This window comes from Xenopus tropicalis, chromosome 5, assembly GCF_000004195.4.
Source record: "Xenopus tropicalis strain Nigerian chromosome 5, UCB_Xtro_10.0, whole genome shotgun sequence".
Taxonomy (NCBI): Eukaryota; Metazoa; Chordata; class Amphibia; order Anura; family Pipidae; genus Xenopus; species Xenopus tropicalis.
In genome coordinates this window covers 153,329,116-153,350,107 of record NC_030681.2, presented here as the reverse complement: position 1 = coordinate 153,350,107, position 20,992 = coordinate 153,329,116, and the positions used below count along the sequence as shown (strand labels likewise).

The following is a 20,992-nucleotide window of genomic DNA, read 5'->3' as shown; positions in this document are numbered from 1 at the left end:
GGGGAGGGGCAAGGAATTTTAACTCCAGAAATAGGTTGGTCTAGAATACTCTGACGACAATTTACAGAGGGAGGAGCAGGGAATCTGTAACTCCAGCAGTGGGAGGGGACTAGAACACTCTGATGGAATCTTACTGGGGGCGGGCTAGGGAGTCTGTGGCTCAGGCAGTGGGCTGGACTAGAACACTCTAATGGCAGCTTATAGGAAAAAGGTAGTCAACCTGCAACTCAAGTTCCATATACAGATAAACAAGGTACAGGTCTATCAGATGTACATATATATACACAGTTCTTACATCAGGGGGCTTGTTGTTGTTTGTTTTTTGCTTTGAATCCTAGAGGTAAAGAAACACAATGATCACATGGTTAATTGATGCAGAACTGTCTCATATCTCAGTTTTTGCCCTGGGCTGGGGCAACAGGTACAGACTCATGGGATGGGGGATACAAACAGGGGCAACTGCCTCAGGTCTTGTACATTGAACAGGTAGAGATAATAATGGAGACACTAGGGCATTGGTAAGAAAAGATGGAGACGTATGAGACACCTTGAGAGTATTGGCCAGTGACTTCTCCTCCTGCTTCAACCACTTGCCGTCCTCCTCCATCTGTTGTTGCTGTCGGTTTAAGACCTGTAGCATTTTGTCCCTTTCCTTTTCCCACAGTTTCTGAGCTTCTTCTTTGCTGTTCGGTTTTACAAAGTCTTCCTCCTTGTAATGGCGGGAAATAGAAATAGGTTATTCTGATTGGCGGCAGATGGAGAGAAGGTCCAGGAGGAGAGTAAGTAGGAACAAAGATGCCCTATGGCCTGGCACCATGAAAGCTGAGCAAATGTTTGGTTGGTTATTTAGATCCAAATTCACAAAAGGAGGTTATTTTTTTTTAAAAAACTGCTGTTTTTGTTTAAAATTGGCAAATGAATCTTGGTCCAGCCAAATGGATTTGCTCAGCTGTAGACACCACCGACCAATGTCACCAAATGAAGCTTCATTAAAGATACTCAATGGACTATTACCACCACCACAGGGACTGGCACATTATCTGATGCCACCATTAGAGCCATAGCTTGGGTCTGTGGCACATCAACACCAGCCGATGGCACCACGGCCGGCACATACCGGCGACACTCAGCATGCAAGTCTTACCCTCATGCTGCGGCGTTTGAAGATGCTATGGCGCGGCAGTGGTGGGCTGCGGGTGGAATCCAGTGGAGACTGGTAGTCAGTTGGGCTACAGAGAGTAGGAGAGCTGGCACATAGACTCTCTGGTACCTGTGCAGTAAGGGAGCAAAGCAAAACAGACACAGGCTAGCAGTTAGCAACAGGACTAGTCAACATGAACGGAGAGCGGCTCGTTGTGTGAGGCACGTGGGGCACAAGGAGCTCTGACACGACTATCAACAAAAGCAACACAGCATCGAAGCATTAACTGAAGCACATTGGTGTGGGAATAGCAAATAGATGGGGGGATAATAGCCTCTGGGAAGGGACTGGGGCTGTGGGATAGCAGGTATAGTAGGAAGAGATGGTGCCTATAGTAGCAGTGGGGGGATAATAGCCTCTGGGAAGGGACTGGGGCTGTGGGATAGCAGGTATAGTAGGGAGAGATGGTGCCTATAGTAGCAGTGGGGGGATAATAGCCTCTGGGAAGGGACTGGGGCTGTGGGATAGCAGGTATAGTAGGAAGAGATGGTGCCTATAGTAGCAGTGGGGGGATAATAGCCTCTGGGAAGGGACTGGGGCTGTGGGATAGCAGGTATAGTAGGGAGAGATGGTGCCTATAGTAGCAGTGGGGGGATAATAGCCTCTGGGAAGGGACTGGGGCTGTGGGATAGCAGGTATAGTAGGGAGAGATGGTGCCTATAGTAGCAGTGGGGGGATAATAGCCTCTGGGAAGGGACTGGGGCTGTGGGATAGAAGCTATGAATGAATTATTGTGCTGAATATGTAGGTTGATATTGAATTATGCCAGCACAGCAGAATGCTTGACCATAGTAGCAAATGTTAATAAACATTATTTAATGGCCTAGTAAACATCAAGGACAGGCTATTTACTTAGATTTGACCAGAAACCATATCTCCCTTCTGCGTGTTCCTGACATACAGAGATAAAGAATATTTTATCCTATGCTCTGTGTACTTCCCTCCCCCCCTAAATAAATATGAATATAACCCGTGTAAGCCAACATTAACTGATCAGGCTGTGAGCTTGAAAGGGACATCATTTGAGCTGGAAATGGGAAAGCAGCACAATGGCAGCCGGTCGGCTGGAGCAATAACTGTGGAATAATTATAGTAAGAATAAAGTGTATAGACGCCTATCGTTTCACTACAATCCCCGGAGCAGACGTACAATACAGAGTAACAGGCAGCGGTGTGAGCAGTGGCACAATTAATTAGCAGATGGGGTCTAACGATTGGGTATCGTACTAACCCCCCTATAGACATAATTCTGTAATTCTGCACATTGGCTGAGAATGATAAATGACATTGTGGATTCCTTCTATCGCTCCTGATAAGAGAATGCATTAGTGTAAGTGCTATCCGCTAATTGTCAGCTGTGCGGTATATTCATTTCCTAATAACTTGTGATCAATAGCTTTCTGGGAGCTTCCTACTACATCATGCACATATATTTCATGGGTATGGGCCTTAGCCTTACTTACATGGATACCATGGGTAATTACAGGTCCAGTTGCTTTAACCACTTCCCACATATATATATATATGTGTGTGTATATTGTCATCAAACAATACTGAATTTTAAGTGGATTATTAACACAATAAAGTGTCAGCACTGGGGCAAGTGAGTCAGCTGATGGAATGCTGCATTCATCAAACAGAAATAGACATTTACTTGTGGGCTGAACCCTACCTTCTCTTTAAATCAAGGGTCAATACTAATTATGGACATTGAGATTGTCTATATCTGCCAGTGAGACGGAATAGGTACCTGACTTTAGGACAGAGACCAATGCAAATCTGACTATGGCAAAGCTAACAAAGATGATATATATGTATGTATACAGGTGTAGGACCTGTTATCCAGAATTATTATTACAGAGAAAAGGGAATCATTTAACTATTAAATAAACCCAATAGGGCTGTTCTGCCCCAATAAGGGGTAATTATATCTTAGTTGGGATCAAGTACAGGTACTGTTTTATTATTACAGAGAAAAGGGAATCATTTAACCATGAAATAAACCCAATAGGGCTGTTCTGCCCCCAATAAGGGGTAATTATATCTTAGTTGGGATCAAGTACAGGTACTGTTTTATTATTACAGAGAAAAGGGAATCATTTAACCATTAAATAAACCCAATAGGGCTGTTCTGCCCCCAATAAGGGGTAATTATATCTTAGTTGGGATCAAGTACAGGTACTGTTTTATTATTACAGAGAAAAGGGAATCATTTAACCATTAAATAAACCCAATAGGGCTGTTCTGCCCCAATAAGGGGTAATTATATCTTAGTTGGGATCAAGTACAGGTACTGTTTTATTATTACAGAGAAAAGGGAATCATTTAACCATTAAATAAACCCAATAGGGCTGTTCTGCCCCAATAAGGGGTAATTATATCTTAGTTGGGATCAAGTACAGGTACTGTTTTATTATTACAGAGAAAAGGGAATCATTTAACCATTAAATAAACCCAATAGGGCTGTTCTGCCCCCAATAAGGGGTAATTATATCTTAGTTGGGATCAAGTACAGGTACTGTTTTATTATTACAGAGAAAAGGGAATCATTTTGAAATATCTGAATTATATAACTAAAATGGAGTCTATGGGAGCCTTCTGGATAACGAGTTTTCAGATAATGGATCCCCTACCTATATATATATATATATATATATATATATACAGGAGGGCAGCAACAATGTTGGATCAGGTTTGTTCGATGTTATGGTTTGTTACAGAACTGTTCCCTGTCATTTAAATCCTTATCTTCATCAGTCATTACAGTAAGGCAATTATTAGTCATTCTCTTCCTCATCATCATCATCAATACTCAGGCATCTGTCAGATAACAATCTTAATCAGCAAGATTCAGCCAGTATTGTCCACCAATCATCAGTCAGCATTCTCTCATCATTATCAATCAACCAGTGGTCTTCTTCATCATTGCTCCTTCATCATTATCATTAGCCAATCATCCTCTCCATTAATCATTAATACTCGGCAGTCAGCAAATAGTCATGAGCATCATCAGTCCTCCCACCATTGGGTTCCACCAATGTGATGCCCTCAAACATTCTTGCCCAGGGTTATGTATGAGCTAGGGGTCCATCCCTTCAGGCTAAGCCAAAGTTCCTTCCTGGATTTGACTAAGTCTGAGGGTACATATAAAGTATAGGGTATTTAACGGCAGAGATCTCCATTAATTACCCACGGTCAGTCTCCTACTGGAACATAGAGTATAAGGGTAGGAATACATTGCCGTTGGACGATAGGAAGGTGGGGTAATAGAATCTTCAAAGACTTGGTTAAAGAATATTGAAGCCACAAGTGTAATGAAAGTATATTATTGACTTGGTTGGACCCAGTTGCATTTGGGTTACTCCAGTTATCATTGAGTTGAACCTATACCTTACCTGGGTCAGTAGGTTAGGTGCCAGCAGATTTCCGGGCGCGGCTGCCTTGTATTTGGGCCGGCTAGGCTGAGGGGATAAAAGGAAAGTTAATTTACTAATATGGCCAATAGCAAGTTATTATACCGTTAGGGGTTTTATATTGTATCCTGTGGTTATAAAGCCGCGGGGGCACTATTTGTGCCATAGAAATGAATGGGCAATGCTCAGAGTAAGAGGCCGCTGTACAGTCACGGATAGAACCAACGGCACAGATGGAAATAAGCCTCATAGTCAATTCTGAAAGATCCCTCTGTGCCGTGGGAGATCAGGAGCAGATTTGTTGGAGCGACGTGACTCACATTTTCTCCTTTTCATTTATAAGGGAACGGCTGTGCATTGCGCTCTATTGCCAACGGCTAGCAGTAACAGTGTGAGCGCTTTGGGCTGTTCCTGCTGCAAGCTGTTTAGTAAAGAAGCCTCCAAACATTATCTAAATTTGTCAAAAATAGGGACTGGAGCTTTGTCATGTTGTTTGTGATTGGCTAAAATGAATTAGTGTATGTCTTGAGTGTTAAGGTGCCCATACACGGGCCGATTCTAGCTGCCGATATTGGTCCCTTAGACCGATTCGACAGCTTATCGGCCCTTTATGGGCACTACCGTCGGGCCTGCCCGACCAATATCTGGCCTGAAATCGGGCAGATATCGATTGGGCAGGTTATAAAATCTAGTTGGACTGGGGACCGCATTGGTTTGTTGATATGGTCCCCGGACCGACTTTGCCTATACCCTTCATTATAATTCGACCGAATCAGCCTGGATTCTCCCAATATCTCCCACCCGTAGGTGGGGGATATCGGGAGAAGATCCGCTCGCTTGGCGATGTATGGGCACCTTTACTTTTACCTATGATAAAGTTCCCGGATGTGGCACGAAACGCGTAGGGGCCTAAATGTATTCCAAAAAGGATGTATTAAGTTCTAGCAAGTTTTTAAGCAGCATATTTCCACTTTGTAGAAGATCCGTTATCAAAAATAGGAACAAACTCACAGGTTCTGGGGCACAAAGATGTCTGAGCAAGCCCTTCTTCAGTTGTACAAGGGTCCCATACGCCGCTACTGGCTGTATTTACACCCTCTAGCCCTATTTATAATCCAATTCAACAGAACTTTCAGATTTTGATGGTTTTATGAACTTGTTTTAGCCCAACAAAAATGGCAAAATCCAAAGGAGGAGAAAGTACTTGTTTTGGGTTAAATAACTAAAGAAATCATCAATGTTCTTCTACTGTTCTTCTACTTTATTTTGTAACTGAAATGCTATTGAGATAATTTTACATGATTTACTAGTTTTTTACATGATTTACTAGTTTTTTCGAAAGCTAGTTACCCTGCCAAAGTGCTGAAGCTCCTCCTACTTACCTTTGGGGGAGGTTCTTGCATGGGAGGAGGCTCAATGATTTTAGGAGGCCGCTGGCGGTTGTTCCTCTCTTTATCTTTGATGATCTCTTTTTCTGTCTGATAAATATCACTGGGGGACAATAAGGAAATAAACATATAAGAGATGTAAAGGCATAAAAGCCCCCCCCCCCCGTTATTATAGGGGCCACTTTAGAGGAAAGCAGGGGAACCCTGGAGGTTCTAGATCAGCAGCAGCTCTGAGGGTGGCAGGTTATACATGTATGGGTTAGGGTAAGTTGTTTGCTACCTACCTTCACCTTTTGCCTAGTTGCCAGCTTTAGTCACTGCTTTGGCCATTTGGAGTTGTTGCTACTCATCGGTGACTATAGGAACCAACCCATCTCAGTTAAGGGGCAAGCTCACCTCTATCTCCCACCCAACCAGCCCATAATACCCCAACTGGACTCTCCAGATAGGCTTATACTCTCTAGATAACTTCACATAATAATGTATGACTTCATATTTGGTAGAAATAAATAGGAAAAAGGGGGATTCGGCATAATTGGCAACGAAACTACAGTAAGAAATCTTTTTAATAAAGTGAAACCCCCGGTGACATTTGTTAATGGCTTTTAAAAATAGCTCCATCTGCTATAATTTATACTGTAATTTCGCTGCTTTATTATGACAGTGATTTACTGCTAACTGCCTCGGTAAAGAACAATCGTTTGGAAACCGTATCTCCAAGGTGTTTGTGCTGTCAGGGCATGCTGGGATTTGTAGTTCAGCCTCAGAACCACAGGGGTTGGAATAAACAATGGATATTTAAAAATGCCAGGTTATCACAGTTACAGCCAAAATCATTGAATGTTTCAGGAATATATTGGTTCCTTTGCAAGATACTAGCCTTAGGGGGAGGTCCAGCCAATCAAAATGGACATTTCTCCAGATGTCTAATTGTGACTGGCTGCTTACACTTGAATTGCAAGTAGCTAATCCCTTTTCTATATGGTTTCAGCTTTTTATTGAGGGCCTAATGTTGGTTCTAATCAGCTTTTCCTATTGACACGAGGCTGAAGGAACTGTTTGTCTGTTTTGCCCACTGTAGTCCATTGCTTTAAACCCCTTGGTCCCAAAAAGCGGGGCTTGACCCTTGTCGGGGGTAGGAGCAGGGGCAGGGGCCAGTTATGGAGAGAATGAGGGAGAATGGCCATTTGCTCTTCTAGATCCAACTGAAATGTCGACTTGAGGGTCAGTTAGGTGAGATTTGGAGTAAAAAGATATTTGCTCTCCTAGATATTCTTGGAACTGTAACTGAATGATTGATACATCCATATTTGTTTATATATTTAACCTTTTAATGAGTTAAGGGAGTATCTTATAGTTAAAGCCCTCCCTGGAGGTCCAACCTTTGGTCAAAGTCTGAAGACCACTGTTTTGGACTCTCCATAGGGTGAAATATGACTCGCTTCCTTCTTGCTTATTGGACGGATCCTTCTTGTCATGGCTACCAGTGCTTATCCAGCCAGAGCACAACTAGTGGCTTGCTCCTTACCCAGCAGGCTTATCCTGATGGAGTCACGCCAACACAAGTCAGGATTCTCTTAAGCTTAGGTTCTATGTTGGATGATGTTGGTCTCCATGGTCTCAAAGTAACGGCTAACTTTAAAATTTCAGGTTTGGGAGGAAAGTTTTGGAGACATGAAGACACTAGAGCCTTCTGCAGGCTGGCAGTCTACATTGGGCTACTAAACATCCAATTACAGCACATACTTGGGAACTTTTTTAATGTTTGTGGGGCTTCCCATCACTTTATGCATCTTAAGGTCCCCATACACGTTAAGATTCGCTCGCTTGGTGAGATCGCCAAGCGAGCGGATCTTCACCCAATATCCCCACCTACGGGTGGGCGGTATTGGGGAGCGTGTAGGCTAATGTGATCATTTGGCCAAACGTATATTGGCGGCAATGGGGCAGTCGGTTCGATCCGACTGAATTTTCTAACCTGGCCGATCGATATCTGGCCAATTTCAGGCCAGATATCGGTCGGGCATGCCCCTCGTTTCTGCCCCTACACGGGCCGATAAGCCGCCGAATCAGTCTAAGGGACCCATATCAGCAGCTACAATCGGCCCGTGTATGGGGACCTTTAGTGTCGCTCATGAATCAAAATGGTTGGGGGGCCCCTGTTCTATGATGTCATCCTAACCCAGTCTATGACAACCCCCTTTTGTCTGAAAGACAAACCCATAATTAGCTGCCATTATAAAAATATGATTGGTCATCCCCTGGGGGTAACATTGCCCTTTTATCTAACTTCTGGGAGAAAGTACGAGCCTTCGGGACAATGCAGATGAATATTTCATTGTCGGTTAATCACACAGAGAGAGACGGAGAATACATTTGGCAACATAAAAGCGGAGCTGGCTGGAGAGCTCCGGGGATGTCATTCATTCCATCGATCATGTTGTCAGTGGGGCCATTAATCATGGGGAGCACGCCTGCTCGGGGCTGCAGGTCGCTGGGTTCAGGGGGTCCTGCTAGCGGCGCTCATGCAAAGTAAACTTGATTCCTACTCTGGGAAATGAGTTCCAGCTCTTAAAATATAACTTTATTAGCTCGGGCCGTTCCGAGGCGGCGATAGATTTCATTCAATTGCCTCGGTGATTTATAGAGCCGGGATTTATGCACCGGGGGACGTCTTTGTGGAGCTGAATTCTATGGCTGTCAGGAGAATTATGCTGATAAATTAAAGGCAATTTACCTTACAAATCACATTGTTCTTGGCAGCAGGGAGCTTCATAAATAACCCTAATTATTTAAGAGCCGGTGCGATACTCTTAGGCGCTCGTAGGAGTATTATTGTGCGGGAAAGGCGAAGAATTGGGCTCATGTGTGAAGGGTGAAACTTCATTCACTGTGGGCAAGCTTTATTCAGTTTGCACCGGAAATGGGCAAGACTCCCCGTTGCATCCAACTCATTGGCCGCAATCCAGCAAGGGAACCAAGCTCAAGGCCTTTTGACCTGGGCTGTCCGGGTCAAAACTGAACAAGTGGCAACCCTATCAAGGCCAACTACATACCCCATTTGACAGGGGTCCCCAGCCTGTTTTTTACTTGTAAGCCACAGTCAAATATAAAAAGACTTAGGGAGCAACACAAGCACCATAAAAGTTCATGGAGGAGCCAAATAAGGGCTGTGATTGGCTATTAGGGGCCTCTATGCACCCTATCAGCTTACAGGGGGCTTTATTTGGTAGGAAATCTTGTTTTTATTCAGCCAAAACTTGCCCCCAAGTCAGGAATTCAAAAATAACTCCCTGGTTTGGGGGCACTGAGAGCAACATCCAAGGGGTTGGGGAGCAGTATGTTCCCCCCGAGCCACTGGTTGAGGATCAGTTCCATCGACCCTGTGCTATTTGTTGCACCATTGGCTCCATCTGTAGTCGGAAGCAGCAGAGGTGGGAATATCGTTTAAAAAAACAAATATAACCACATACCAGCCTGGGAAAATATCTCTCAACTCATCAAAAGTAGAGCGAGGTCAAAGTGCACCAACCCTACACCCTCAGTTAGGGGGGTAGGGGAAAACCATATCCACCAACATCAAAAACAGAAGAAAAGGGCACAAAGGTTTCATGTTTTTCTTGTTTGCCCTTTTCTCCTCTTTTTGATGTTGGTGGTTGGTTTATAGGTTTTTCATATGCAAAAAGCTTTACCTGAGGCTACAAACAAGCTCGGTGAATTTCGGCCTCTCAAAAGGGTCATAAGTCCAGCAGCGCGTCATCAGGGTGTAGAGGGTCGGCGGGCACATCTCGGGTTTGGGCAGGCGATCTCCCTTCTCGATTACGCTGATCACGTCTTTGTTCTCCAGCCAGAAAAATGGCTGCTTCCCAAAGGAGAGTATCTCCCACATACAGACTCCTGGAAGGAACGTGGGAATGTTCATATTATTATTGTTATTATTATTAACATTTATTTATAAAGTGCCAACATATCCCGCAGCGCTGTACAATAAGTGGGTTTCATACATTGGGCATACAGAGTAACATATAAAGCAATCAGTAACCGATACAGGAGGGGAAGGGAGCCCTGCCCAAAAGAGCTTACACTCTACAAGGAGTAACATATAAAGCAATCAGTAACCGATACAAGAGGGGAAGAGGGTCCTGCCCAAAAGAGCTTACAATCTACAAGAAGTAACATATAAAGCAATCAGTAACCGATACAAGAGGGGAAGAGGGTCCTGCCCAAAAGAGCTTACAATCTACAAGAAGTAACATATAAAGCAATCAGTAACCGATACAAGAGGGGAAGAGAGCCCTGCCCAAAAGAGCTTACACTCTACAAGGAGTAACATATAAAGCAACCAATAACCGATACAAGAGGGGAAGGGAGCCCTGCCCAAAAGAGCTTACACTCTACAATATGAGATGAACAAAGATGCATCATGTTCTGCTATGGAAGGAGCAGTAACACCAAGAAATAAAATGCACTAAAATGTTTTATAAATCATGTTCCTTTAGTCTGGAAATGTCTCGCAATTCCATATTTGTATCTGGAAATGGTTAATTTAACCATTTAATGGCTATGTATAATGAAAGGGGGAGGAGTTCAGCCGGCAAAGAGATGCCCAAAACTGCTTCCCATTGCATTTAATGGTAAGTACCTGACTTTGCTTACACACTAATCAGCCTATAGAAGGGTTAGATATACAAGGTGACCTAGTAAGTACAGGTATGGGATCCCTTATCCGGAAACCCGATATCCAGAAATCTCTGAATTACGGAAAGCCCGTCTCCCATAGACCCAATTTTAATAAAATAATTCAGATTTTTCAAATTGATTTCCTTTTTCTCTGTAAAAATAAAACAGTGCTTTGTATTTGATCTCAAATAAGATATAATTAAGCCTTACTTGATGCAAAATAATCCAATTGGGTTTAATTAATGTTTTATTGATTTCTTAGTAGACTTAAGGTAGGGAGATCCAAATTATGGAAAGACCCCTTATTCAGAATACCATTGGTCCTGAGCATTTGGATAATGGGTCCTATACCTGTACAGTTTGTGCTCTTACTAGCTGGGGTAAGTGAGTAACCTGGGGTAGCTCCCTGGGTGATACCCGCCATACAGTAGGGGCTCCAGTTGGTAGGGCTTAGGAACAGAATGAAATCCCCTGGAGCCCACTGTAAGGTTCTGCTACTGAGACAGACACTTGGTGATGTGAGTAATAGTTTGAGACAATTTGCAATTGGTCTTCGTTTTTTATTATTTGTAGTTTTTTAGATTTTTTACTCAGCAGCTATCTGGTTGCTAAGGTCCAAATTACCTTAGCAACCAGGAAGTGGTTTGAATGAGGGACTGGTATATGATTAGGAAAGGACCTGAATAGAAAAATAAGTTATAAAAAGTAACAATAAAACTGGAGCCTCACAGAGCAATAGCGTTTGGCTGCCGGGGTAACATACTGAAAGTTAACAATGCACTTACCAAACATCCAGACATCGCTGGCCGAGGTGAACCGCCGGAAATTAATGGACTCCGGAGCCATCCACTTGATTGGCAGCCGGGTGACTGAAGCTGGGGAGAGAGGGAGCATTGTGGGTAAGTATCCTCCATGTATGTATCCCATGAGTACTCTGGGCTTACTGATACCCACCTTTATAATACTCTTCCTCCTCTAGGTACCGAGAAAGGCCAAAGTCTCCCAGTTTCACACACTCAGGAGAAGCTACCAGAATGTTCCGTACAGCAATGTCCCTGTAATATAAACAGCAGGAAAGGGTGAAGCCCACAACTGGGTCACTGTATGGGGCAAATTCATATATATATTATCCCAACAGGATTCAAGCAGGGGTATAACTTCCCAAACCTAATTGTTATCTAACTAAGATTTAATTACCCCTTATTGGGGGCAGAACAGCCCTATTGGGTTTATTTCATGGTTAAATGATTCCCTTTTCTCTGTAATAATAAAACAGTACCTGTACTTGATCCCAACTAAGATATAATTACCCCTTATTGGGGCAGAACAGCCCTATTGGGTTTATTTCATGGTTAAATGATTCCCTTTTCTCTGTAATAATAAAACAGTACCTGTACTTGATCCCAACTAAGATATAATTACCCCTTATTGGGGGCAGAACAGCCCTATTGGGTTTATTTAATGGTTAAATGATTCCCTTTTCTCTGTAATAATAAAACAGTACCTGTACTTGATCCCAACTAAGATATAATTACCCCTTATTGGGGGCAGAACAGCCCTATTGGGTTTATTTCATGGGTAAATGATTCCCTTTTCTCTGTAATAATAAAACAGTACCTGTACTTGATCCCAACTAAGATATAATTACCCCTTATTGGGGCAGAACAGCCCTATTGGGTTTATTTCATGGTTAAATGATTCCCTTTTCTCTGTAATAATAAAACAGTACCTGTACTTGATCCCAACTAAGATATAATTACCCCTTATTGGGGCAGAACAACCCTATTGGGTTTATTCAATGATTCTTTAGTAGAATTAAGGTATGGGAATTTAATTTACAGAAAGACCCCTTATCCAGAAAACCCTAGGTCCAGAGTATTATGGATAACAGATCCTATATCTGCAGCAGAAATCATGACTTTCTAGCTTTAATTTCAGCCTAATGACCTTCCAGGCTAGACACACCCCCTGGCCAATCCAAGCCACGCCTCCTGTGCAGGTGTTGCAGTTACCTGTGGACGCAGTTTATTCCCTCTAAGTAGGCGAGGGCTTTGCAGATCTGTAGTGAGTAGAGGATGAGGCTGAGAACCTGCAGGGAGTTCTTGTTTTTCTCTAGGTACTGCCCAAGCTGCAGAGAGACCAGGCACAGAGTAAGTTTATGGCTTAGCTTCCCCTTTAATTTCCATTGCAGAATCCCCAGCATTCATTGGGCATTACCTCTCCGTACGGGTACAGCTCCATCACAATCCATATTGGGTCGTCTTCAATGATGCCAATTAGTTTTACTATATGCGGGTGGTCCAAGTTCCTCATCAGATCTAAAGAGAAGCGGAAGGTTCCACATAGCACTGAGTTGGGGGGGGGGGGGTTACAGGGAATCCCCATGTGAATGAAGTATAGAACAAACACTTCCACTATGAACCTTTACTTTCATGGGAAGGGCTTAACCCCCAGCCATAGTGGTACTGAGTTCTGTGATTCACTCGACTGGTTCGGCAGCTGCAGAGTTTCATGAGCAAAGTTTGTCCGAGTCTTGTAACCCATAGCAACTGCACTAGATCAGGACAAGCAGTCTCTCCCCATATTCACTGGCAATCAAAGGGGTGGTTCACCTTTCCGTTAATTGTTAGTATGTTATAGAATGACCTATTTCTAGCAACTTTGCAATTGGTCTCCATTATTTATTTTTTATAGTTCTTTTTTTAATTATTTGCCTTTCTCTTCTGCCTCTTTCCAGTTTTCAAATAGGGGTCACTGACCCCCGGCAGCCAAAAATCTATTTATTTATAATTATTGTTACTTATTGTTATCTTTCTATGCAGGCCTTGTTCTATTCATATTCTCATCTTTCGTTTAAACCACTGCCTGGTTGCTAGGGTAAACAAGACCCTAGCAACTAGAGAGCTGCTAAAATAACAAATGGAGAGCTGCTGGATAAAAAGCTTAATAACTGAAAATTGATAATAATAAAAGACCAATTGCAAATTGTCTCAGAATATCAATTTAAAAGCAAATTTAAAGGTGAACTTCCCCTTTAATTGCCTCATTTATAGGCTGGAACCCATGTCACTGATTGGTCAGTAGCACTTACTATAGGCAGGGGAGTGTATGGGCACTAAGGGGTCCAGCACTTGCACCCCTACATGTAAGTCAATGAGGGGGACAGCTGGGGGACAATTGTCCACTTACACGCTTCACTCATGAATTTCTCCTTGACGTCGGCGGCGCAGTCATTCTTACAGGTCTTTACCGCCACGTTGATCTTGTCACCCTTCTGCAGATTAAACAGCGTGTAGAAAATTAGCCCCACCCCCTGTAATAAATAAACTCACCCCTATGTTGCTAAGGTACCACGCAATAATTAATAGAGATCTGTATCATGTGACCCATACACACATATAGGCTGTTTCTCCTATCTTGGTCTGTTTTGCCTTTACTATCCACCCCTCCCATATCTGCCTACTCCCTGTTATCCTGCCTTCTTCCTGTTATCCTGCCTACTCCCTGTTACCCTGCCTACTTCCTGTTACCCTGCCTACTCCCTGTTACCCTGCCTACTTCCTGTTACCCTGACTACTCCCTGTTACCCTGCCTACTTCCTGTTACCCTGACTACTCCCTGTTACCCTGCCTACTCCCTGTTACCCTGCCTACTTCCTGTTATCCTGCCTACTTCCTGTTATCCTGCCTACTTCCTGTTACCCTGCCTACTTCCTGTTATCCTGCCTACTTCCTGTTATCCTGCCTACTTCCTGTTACCCTGCCTATTCCCTGTTACCCTGTCTACTCCCTGCTACCCTGCCTATTCCCTGCTATCCTGCCTACTGCCCCCTCCCTGATGTCTTGTCAACACTGCCCCCTACTGTTATTCTGCGCACTCTTCCCGTCTTACCATTTTTCATCTCTTCATCCTCGGTAAGAGGAAAAGCCCTTGGTACAACAGGACTGGAATCTGTATATAATATAAATATTACCCCCTTGGTCATGTGATTCATTACCGGTTTCACATAGACGCCATCGTAGACCTCCCCAAAAAAGCCTTCTCCCAGGATCCTCCCCAGCGCCACGTCGCTTCGGCTGATGGTGAAACGGTTATCTGCCAAATAAAAGAGATCATTGAGGGGGGCTGATCCACCTGTGGCCCTCCAGCCGCTCTACTACATCCCATAATTAATGTATAAATATGTGAGATACTACTCAGGGCATCAGGGAAACCTACTTGTAAGCTTTGTCTCAGTCACCTCCGGAATCTCTGCGTATATGTCTGACTCTGGAACAGAATAATGTGTATTGTCAGGTTAGTGCCTGTACAGAGAGATACCATAAAACTATGGCACAAAGGGATTCCCCTGTACTAAGCACAATTCAGCAGGAACAGCCCCCTAAGTTTGCTCATAGCCTGTACAGAGAGATACCATAAAACTATGGCACAAAGGGATTCCCCTGTACTAAGCACAATTCAGCAGGAACAGCCAGCTAAGTTTGCCCATAGCCTGTACAGAGAGATACCATAAAACTATGGCACAAAGGGATTCTCCTGTACTAAGCACAATTCAGCAGGAACAGCCCCCTAAGTTTGCTCATAGCCTGTACAGAGAGATACCATAAAACTATGGCACAAAGGGATTCCCCTGTACTAAGCACAATTCAGCAGGAACAGCCAGCTAAGTTTGCCCATAGCCTGTACAGAGAGATACCACAAAACTATGGCACATAGGGATTCTCCTGTACTAAGCACAATTCAGCAGGAACAGCCCCCTAAGTTTGCTCATAGCCTGTACAGAGAGATACCATAAAACTATGGCACATAGGGATTCCCCTGTACTAAGCACAATTCAGCAGGAACAGCCCCCTAAGTTTGCTCATAGCCTGTACAGAGAGATACCATAAAACTATGGCACAAAGGGATTCCCCTATACTAAGCACAATTCAGCAGGAACAGCCCCCTAAGTTTGCTCATAGCCTGTACAGAGAGATACCATAAAACTATGGCACATAGGGATTCCCCTGTACTAAGCACAATTCAGCAGGAACAGCCCCCTAAGTTTGCTCATAGCCTGTACAGAGAGATACCATAAAACTATGGCACATAGGGATTCCCCTGTACTAAGCACAATTCAGCAGGAACAGCCCCCTAAGTTTGCTCATAGCCTGTACAGAGAGATCCCATAAAACTATGGCACATAGGGATTCCCCTGTACTAAGCACAATTCAGCAGGAACAGCCCCCTAAGTTTGCTCATAGCCTGTACAGAGAGATACCATAAAACTATGGCACATAGGGATTCCCCTGTACTAAGCACAATTCAGCAGGAACAGCCCCCTAAGTTTGCTCTTAGCGTGTACAGAGAGATACCATAAAACTATGGCACATAGGGATCCCCCTGTACTAAGCACAATTCAGCAGGAACAGCCCCCTAAGTTTGCTCATAGCCTGTACAGAGAGATACCATAAAACTATGGCACATAGGGATCCCCCTGTACTAAGCACAATTCAGCAGGAACAGCCCCCTAAGTTTGCTCATAGCCTGTACAGAGAGATACCATAAAACTATGGCACATAGGGATCCCCCTGTACTAAGCACAATTCAGCAGGAACAGCCCCCTAAGTTTGCCCATAGCCTGTACAGAGAGATACCATAAAACTATTGCAGTATAGGTATGACCATTGCATGTAAAGGTGCATGAATGATGATGATGATGATGATGATGAAGCCAAACTCACCCATACTGTTCCCCTCCACTAGCCTGGATCGCCGCACTTGTACTTCTCTAAATAATAAAAGAGTTAGCGTTAGTGATGGTACTGGGTAAGTGACACACAAATGAGTTGGACAAAAAGATCCAGCTTTGGCCCAAGGGTGTTTGGGTCTGTAATCAAGATCAGAGGAGCAACCAGCACCCCAAAGTCCCAGTTAAGGAAGTTCTGTACACAAAATGGGGGTATGGGGTATGAATTCAGGCATCTTGTAGCAGGGCCCTCTTCCCCTCTTGTATCGGTTATTGGTTGCTTTATATGTTACTCCTTGTAGAGTGTAAGCTCTTTTGGGCAGGGCCCTCTTCCCCTCTTGTATCGGTTATTGGTTGCTTTATATGTTACTCCTTGTAGAGTGTAAGCTCTTTTGGGCAGGGCTCTCTTCCCCTCTTGTATCGGTTATTGATTGCTTTATATGTTACTCCTTGTAGAGTGTAAGCTCTTTTGGGCAGGGCTCCCTTCCCCTCTTGTATCGGTTATTGGTTGCTTTATATGTTACTCCTTGTAGAGTGTAAGCTCTTTTGGGCAGGGCTCTCTTCCCCTCCTGTATCGGTTATTGGTTGCTTTATATGTTACTCCTTGTAGAGTGTAAGCTCTTTTGGGCAGGGCTCCCTTCCCCTCCTGTATCGGTTACTGATTGCTTTATATGTTACTCCTTGTAGAGTGTAAGCTCTTTTGGGCAGGGCTCTCTTCCCCTCCTGTATCGGTTATTGGTTGCTTTATATGTTACTCCTTGTAGAGTGTAAGCTCTTTTGGGCAGGGCTCCCTTCCCCTCCTGTATCGGTTACTGATTGCTTTATATGTTACTCCTTGTAGAGTGTAAGCTCTTTTGGGCAGGGCTCTCTTCCCCTCCTGTATCGGTTACTGATTGCTTTATATGTTACTCCTTGTAGATTGTAAGCTCTTTTGGGCAGGGCTCCCTTCCCCTCCTGTATCGGTTACTGATTGCTTTATATGTTACTCCTTGTAGAGTGTAAGCTCTTTTGGGCAGGGCTCTCTTCCCCTCCTGTATCGGTTACTGATTGCTTTATATGTTACTCCTTGTAGATTGTAAGCTCTTTTGGGCAGGGCTCTCTTCCCCTCCTGTATCGGTTATTGGTTGCTTTATATGTTACTCCTTGTAGAGTGTAAGATCTTTTGGGCAGGGCTCCCTTCCCCTCCTGTATCGGTTACTGATTGCTTTATATGTTACTCCTTGTAGAGTGTAAGCTCTTTTGGGCAGGGCTCTCTTCCCCTCTTGTATCGGTTACTGGTTGCTTTATATGTTACACCTTGTAGAGTGTAAGCTCTTTTGGGCAGGGCTCTCTTCCCCTCTTGTATCGGTTATTGGTTGCTTTATATGTTACTCCTTGTAGAGTGTAAGCTCTTTTGGGCAGGGCTCTCTTCCCCTCCTGTATCGGTTACTGATTGCTTTATATGTTACTCTGTATGCCCAATGTATGAAACCCACTTATTGTACAGCGCTGCGGGATATGTTGGCGCTTTATAAATAAATGTTAATAATAATAATTACAAGATGCCCTGTGTTCCCAGAGGGGACCCTATACTGAGAATGGAAAATTATGGGCAAATTTATTGCACACCCCGGCTCAAATGCAGAATCAGTTCCTTCTGGAGATCCCATATAGTAAATTATCAGCACTAACCCGATCCTGTGTGTTTATATATCACTTTATATTCACTGACAAATTAGATTTCCTTGGCCTGTGCTGCCATCTAGAGGATGAAACCCCCCACACAGCACATATTGGCAGGGTCTTCTCCCAGTGGTCTCAATGGCTCATTGTAAAAACCAGGCGCCGTGGGAAGGGCAATGTATAGGCCTGAGCCCCATTGATTTACAGTACTGAATGAGGAATTTGCTGAGCTGCAGATAAACCAAGAGCAGAGATGAAGCTCAAAGACTCTGGCTGCAAAGCTCTAAGCTATAAGCTCTTTGGACAAGCATCTGCTTGTATTTTATACCTTTAAAAAAATACCAACCAGTGCTCTCTTTCTATACATAAAGCAGAGCAAAGGTTGTAATAGAATTTATCTCAATTGTCCTGTCTGATTGAGCTGTCACCTTAGTGCCACTGGCACTGCACATGCTCAGTAAGCTTGTGGCTGCTGTGAGTACTAACTGGGCATGCTCAGTGCAACCATCACACTCTGTGCTTGCCTGGTAATCAGCAGGGGGGGTTGGAATAAACTCAGTGATATTGGAATAAACAGAGAGGGCAGGGCATCAGTATTAACTACTCGGAGCCATTGCCTGTGCCTAAAACATTTCAGTCCTTATTCTTTATAAAGACTTTAGTTATCATTAAAATACAGTGTATTATACGGACCCCATTTCATTTTCTCAGCCTATATACCCCATATGTAATAAAAGGCACCATGTTTGCCCAGGAGCAATAACCCATGGCAACCAATAAGATATTTGCTTTTGAACAGGTGACCAGAAAATTCTACCTGCTAAGTGGTTGCTATGGGTTACTGCTCCTGGGCAAATTTAGTGCCTTTTATTACATAACCTTATTAGGCTTCATGGGTTAAAGAATGGGAATGCTCCCACAGAATGAATGCTATAGGGTAGAGAGTAGGGTAACGGGGGTAAGACTGTGGCACTTACTCAGTTGGGATCTGGGGCAGGCTGATCCTCTTCTCATTATCTACGGCCGGAAAATACAAATGGAAAAAAAATTAGGTTTTAGAAGTCAACATGGTGTCAGCGTATCGTGAGAGTTGCAGTTCCGCAGAGTGGCACCCCTATATAATTCTATCTGCCAGTTCCGGCAGGTTCTCACCTTTCTTGGGGTTGACAATGAGCGAATCTTTCGACTCGTTTTGCAGCCGGCAGTAACCGTCGATGAGGTCGGCCATGTTTTCCGCCACTGCCAACGACGATGTTTTTATGGCTAAAGGCTGGAAATGTTAAATAAGAAAAACATTTTAATTCACTGGGAAGGGGTAGGAATAGCACCTATAAACGCCATGTCACTGGTATTGGGGTATTGTTATGCCTACCTGTGGGGCGCCCGATATACCCAGTAACAGCAAGGCCCAGCCATCTTCTAGCAACGAGCACTTGATGGACTTTATCTGCTTGAATTCGGCAAAGCATGTCGGCTGTGGGAATAGGGAGAATCTGTAACCCCCAGGTTGGGTCATGAGAAATACATGGATATACTGAACCCATAGAGGGGCTTCTTACCTTAGAGTCCTTGGTAGTCAGCTGCCGAATGCCTTTGGGGCCTATAACCAAGTCAACAGTGATGCTCCATCCTTGCTGAGGGAAGAGCATTCAAGGTTAATATGAGATAGGATCTGTTATACAGATAGCTAGAATCTCAGCCATAAAGCAGGGCAGGACTGCTGCTTACAATGGGGGGATCAGATAGGATCTGTGCCACTGTGACAGAATGCTCTGTTATACAGATAGCTAGAATCTCAGCCATAAAGCAGGGCAGGACTGCTGCTTACAATGGGGGGGATCAGATAGGATCTGTGCCACTGTGACAGAATGCTCTGTTATACAGATAGCTAGAATCTCAGCCATAAAGCAGGGCAGGACTGCTGCTTACAATGGGGGGGGATCAGATAGGATCTGTGCCACTGTGACAGAATGCTCTGTTATACAGATAGCTAGAATCTCAGCCATAAAGCAGGGCAGGACTGCTGCTTACAATGGGGGGATCAGATAGGATCTGTGCCACTGTGACAGAATGCTCTGTTATACAGATAGCTAGAATCTCAGCCATAAAGCAGGGCAGGACTGCTGCTTACAATGGGGGGATCAGATAGGATCTGTGCCACTGTGACAGAATGCTCTGTTATACAGATAGCTAGAATCTCAGCCATAAAGCAGGGCAGGACTGCTGCTTACAATGGGGGGATCAGATAGGATCTGTGCCACTGTGACAGAATGCTCTGTTATACAGATAGCTAGAATCTCAGCCATAAAGCAGGGCAGGACTGCTGCTTACAATGGGGGGATCAGATAGGATCTGTGCCACTGTGACAGAATGCTCTGTTATACAGATAGCTAGAATCTCAGCCATAAAGCAGGGCAGGACTGCTGCTTACAATGGGGGGATCAGATAGGATCTGTGCCACTGTGACAGAATGCTCTGTTATACAGATAGCTAGAATCTCAGCCATAAAGCAGGGCAGGACTGCTGCTTACAATGGGGGGATCAGATAGGATCTGTGCCACTGTGACAGAATGCTCTGTTATACAGATAGCTAGAATCTCAGCCATAAAGCAGGGCAGGACTGCTGCTATTTTAGGTAGAGCCACAGGACCCACCGCTAATTCACATCTGTAGGTTTCTTGATCGATGGAGGTGAAAGTGGAAAGGGTGTTCATAAAGCGCGTAATGCATTCCTCTTCCTTGAGGGATCCGTATTGCTGGAATGTCTGCTGGATCATCTTGCGGAATTGTTTAGGCTACAAGAAGTAAAAAAAAAAAAAACAGTGTGAAACGCCAGTCATTCCCCTCCTGGACTTCTGAATTTTGGCTAATTGTGGGGTGGCCAAGGCCATTCACTGGGGCACCATTAAAGGGGTACTCC

General features: G+C 44.0%; 1 protein-coding gene across 4 annotated transcripts in view; it reads right to left on the bottom strand.

Moving 5' to 3' along the window:
- Nucleotides 1-20,992, bottom strand: part of ptk2b (protein tyrosine kinase 2 beta) — a 78,594-nt gene that overhangs the window by 9,305 nt on the left and 48,297 nt on the right. For all 4 annotated transcript variants that reach the window (XM_012964037.3, NM_001011049.1, XM_012964036.3 and 1 more), the window contains 19 exon segments: nucleotides 20,727-20,867; nucleotides 19,632-19,706; nucleotides 19,445-19,546; nucleotides 19,225-19,342; nucleotides 19,050-19,089; nucleotides 16,406-16,452; nucleotides 14,901-14,951; nucleotides 14,680-14,777; nucleotides 13,872-13,956; nucleotides 12,900-13,000; nucleotides 12,695-12,810; nucleotides 11,637-11,737; nucleotides 11,468-11,557; nucleotides 9,695-9,899; nucleotides 5,997-6,105; nucleotides 4,597-4,662; nucleotides 1,145-1,270; nucleotides 548-709; nucleotides 296-334 (listed from right to left, as the gene is read on the bottom strand). In XM_012964037.3, coding sequence (XP_012819491.1) covers nucleotides 296-334; nucleotides 548-709; nucleotides 1,145-1,270; nucleotides 4,597-4,662; nucleotides 5,997-6,105; nucleotides 9,695-9,899; nucleotides 11,468-11,557; nucleotides 11,637-11,737; nucleotides 12,695-12,810; nucleotides 12,900-13,000; nucleotides 13,872-13,956; nucleotides 14,680-14,777; nucleotides 14,901-14,951; nucleotides 16,406-16,452; nucleotides 19,050-19,089; nucleotides 19,225-19,342; nucleotides 19,445-19,546; nucleotides 19,632-19,706; nucleotides 20,727-20,867 — 1,872 coding nt within the window.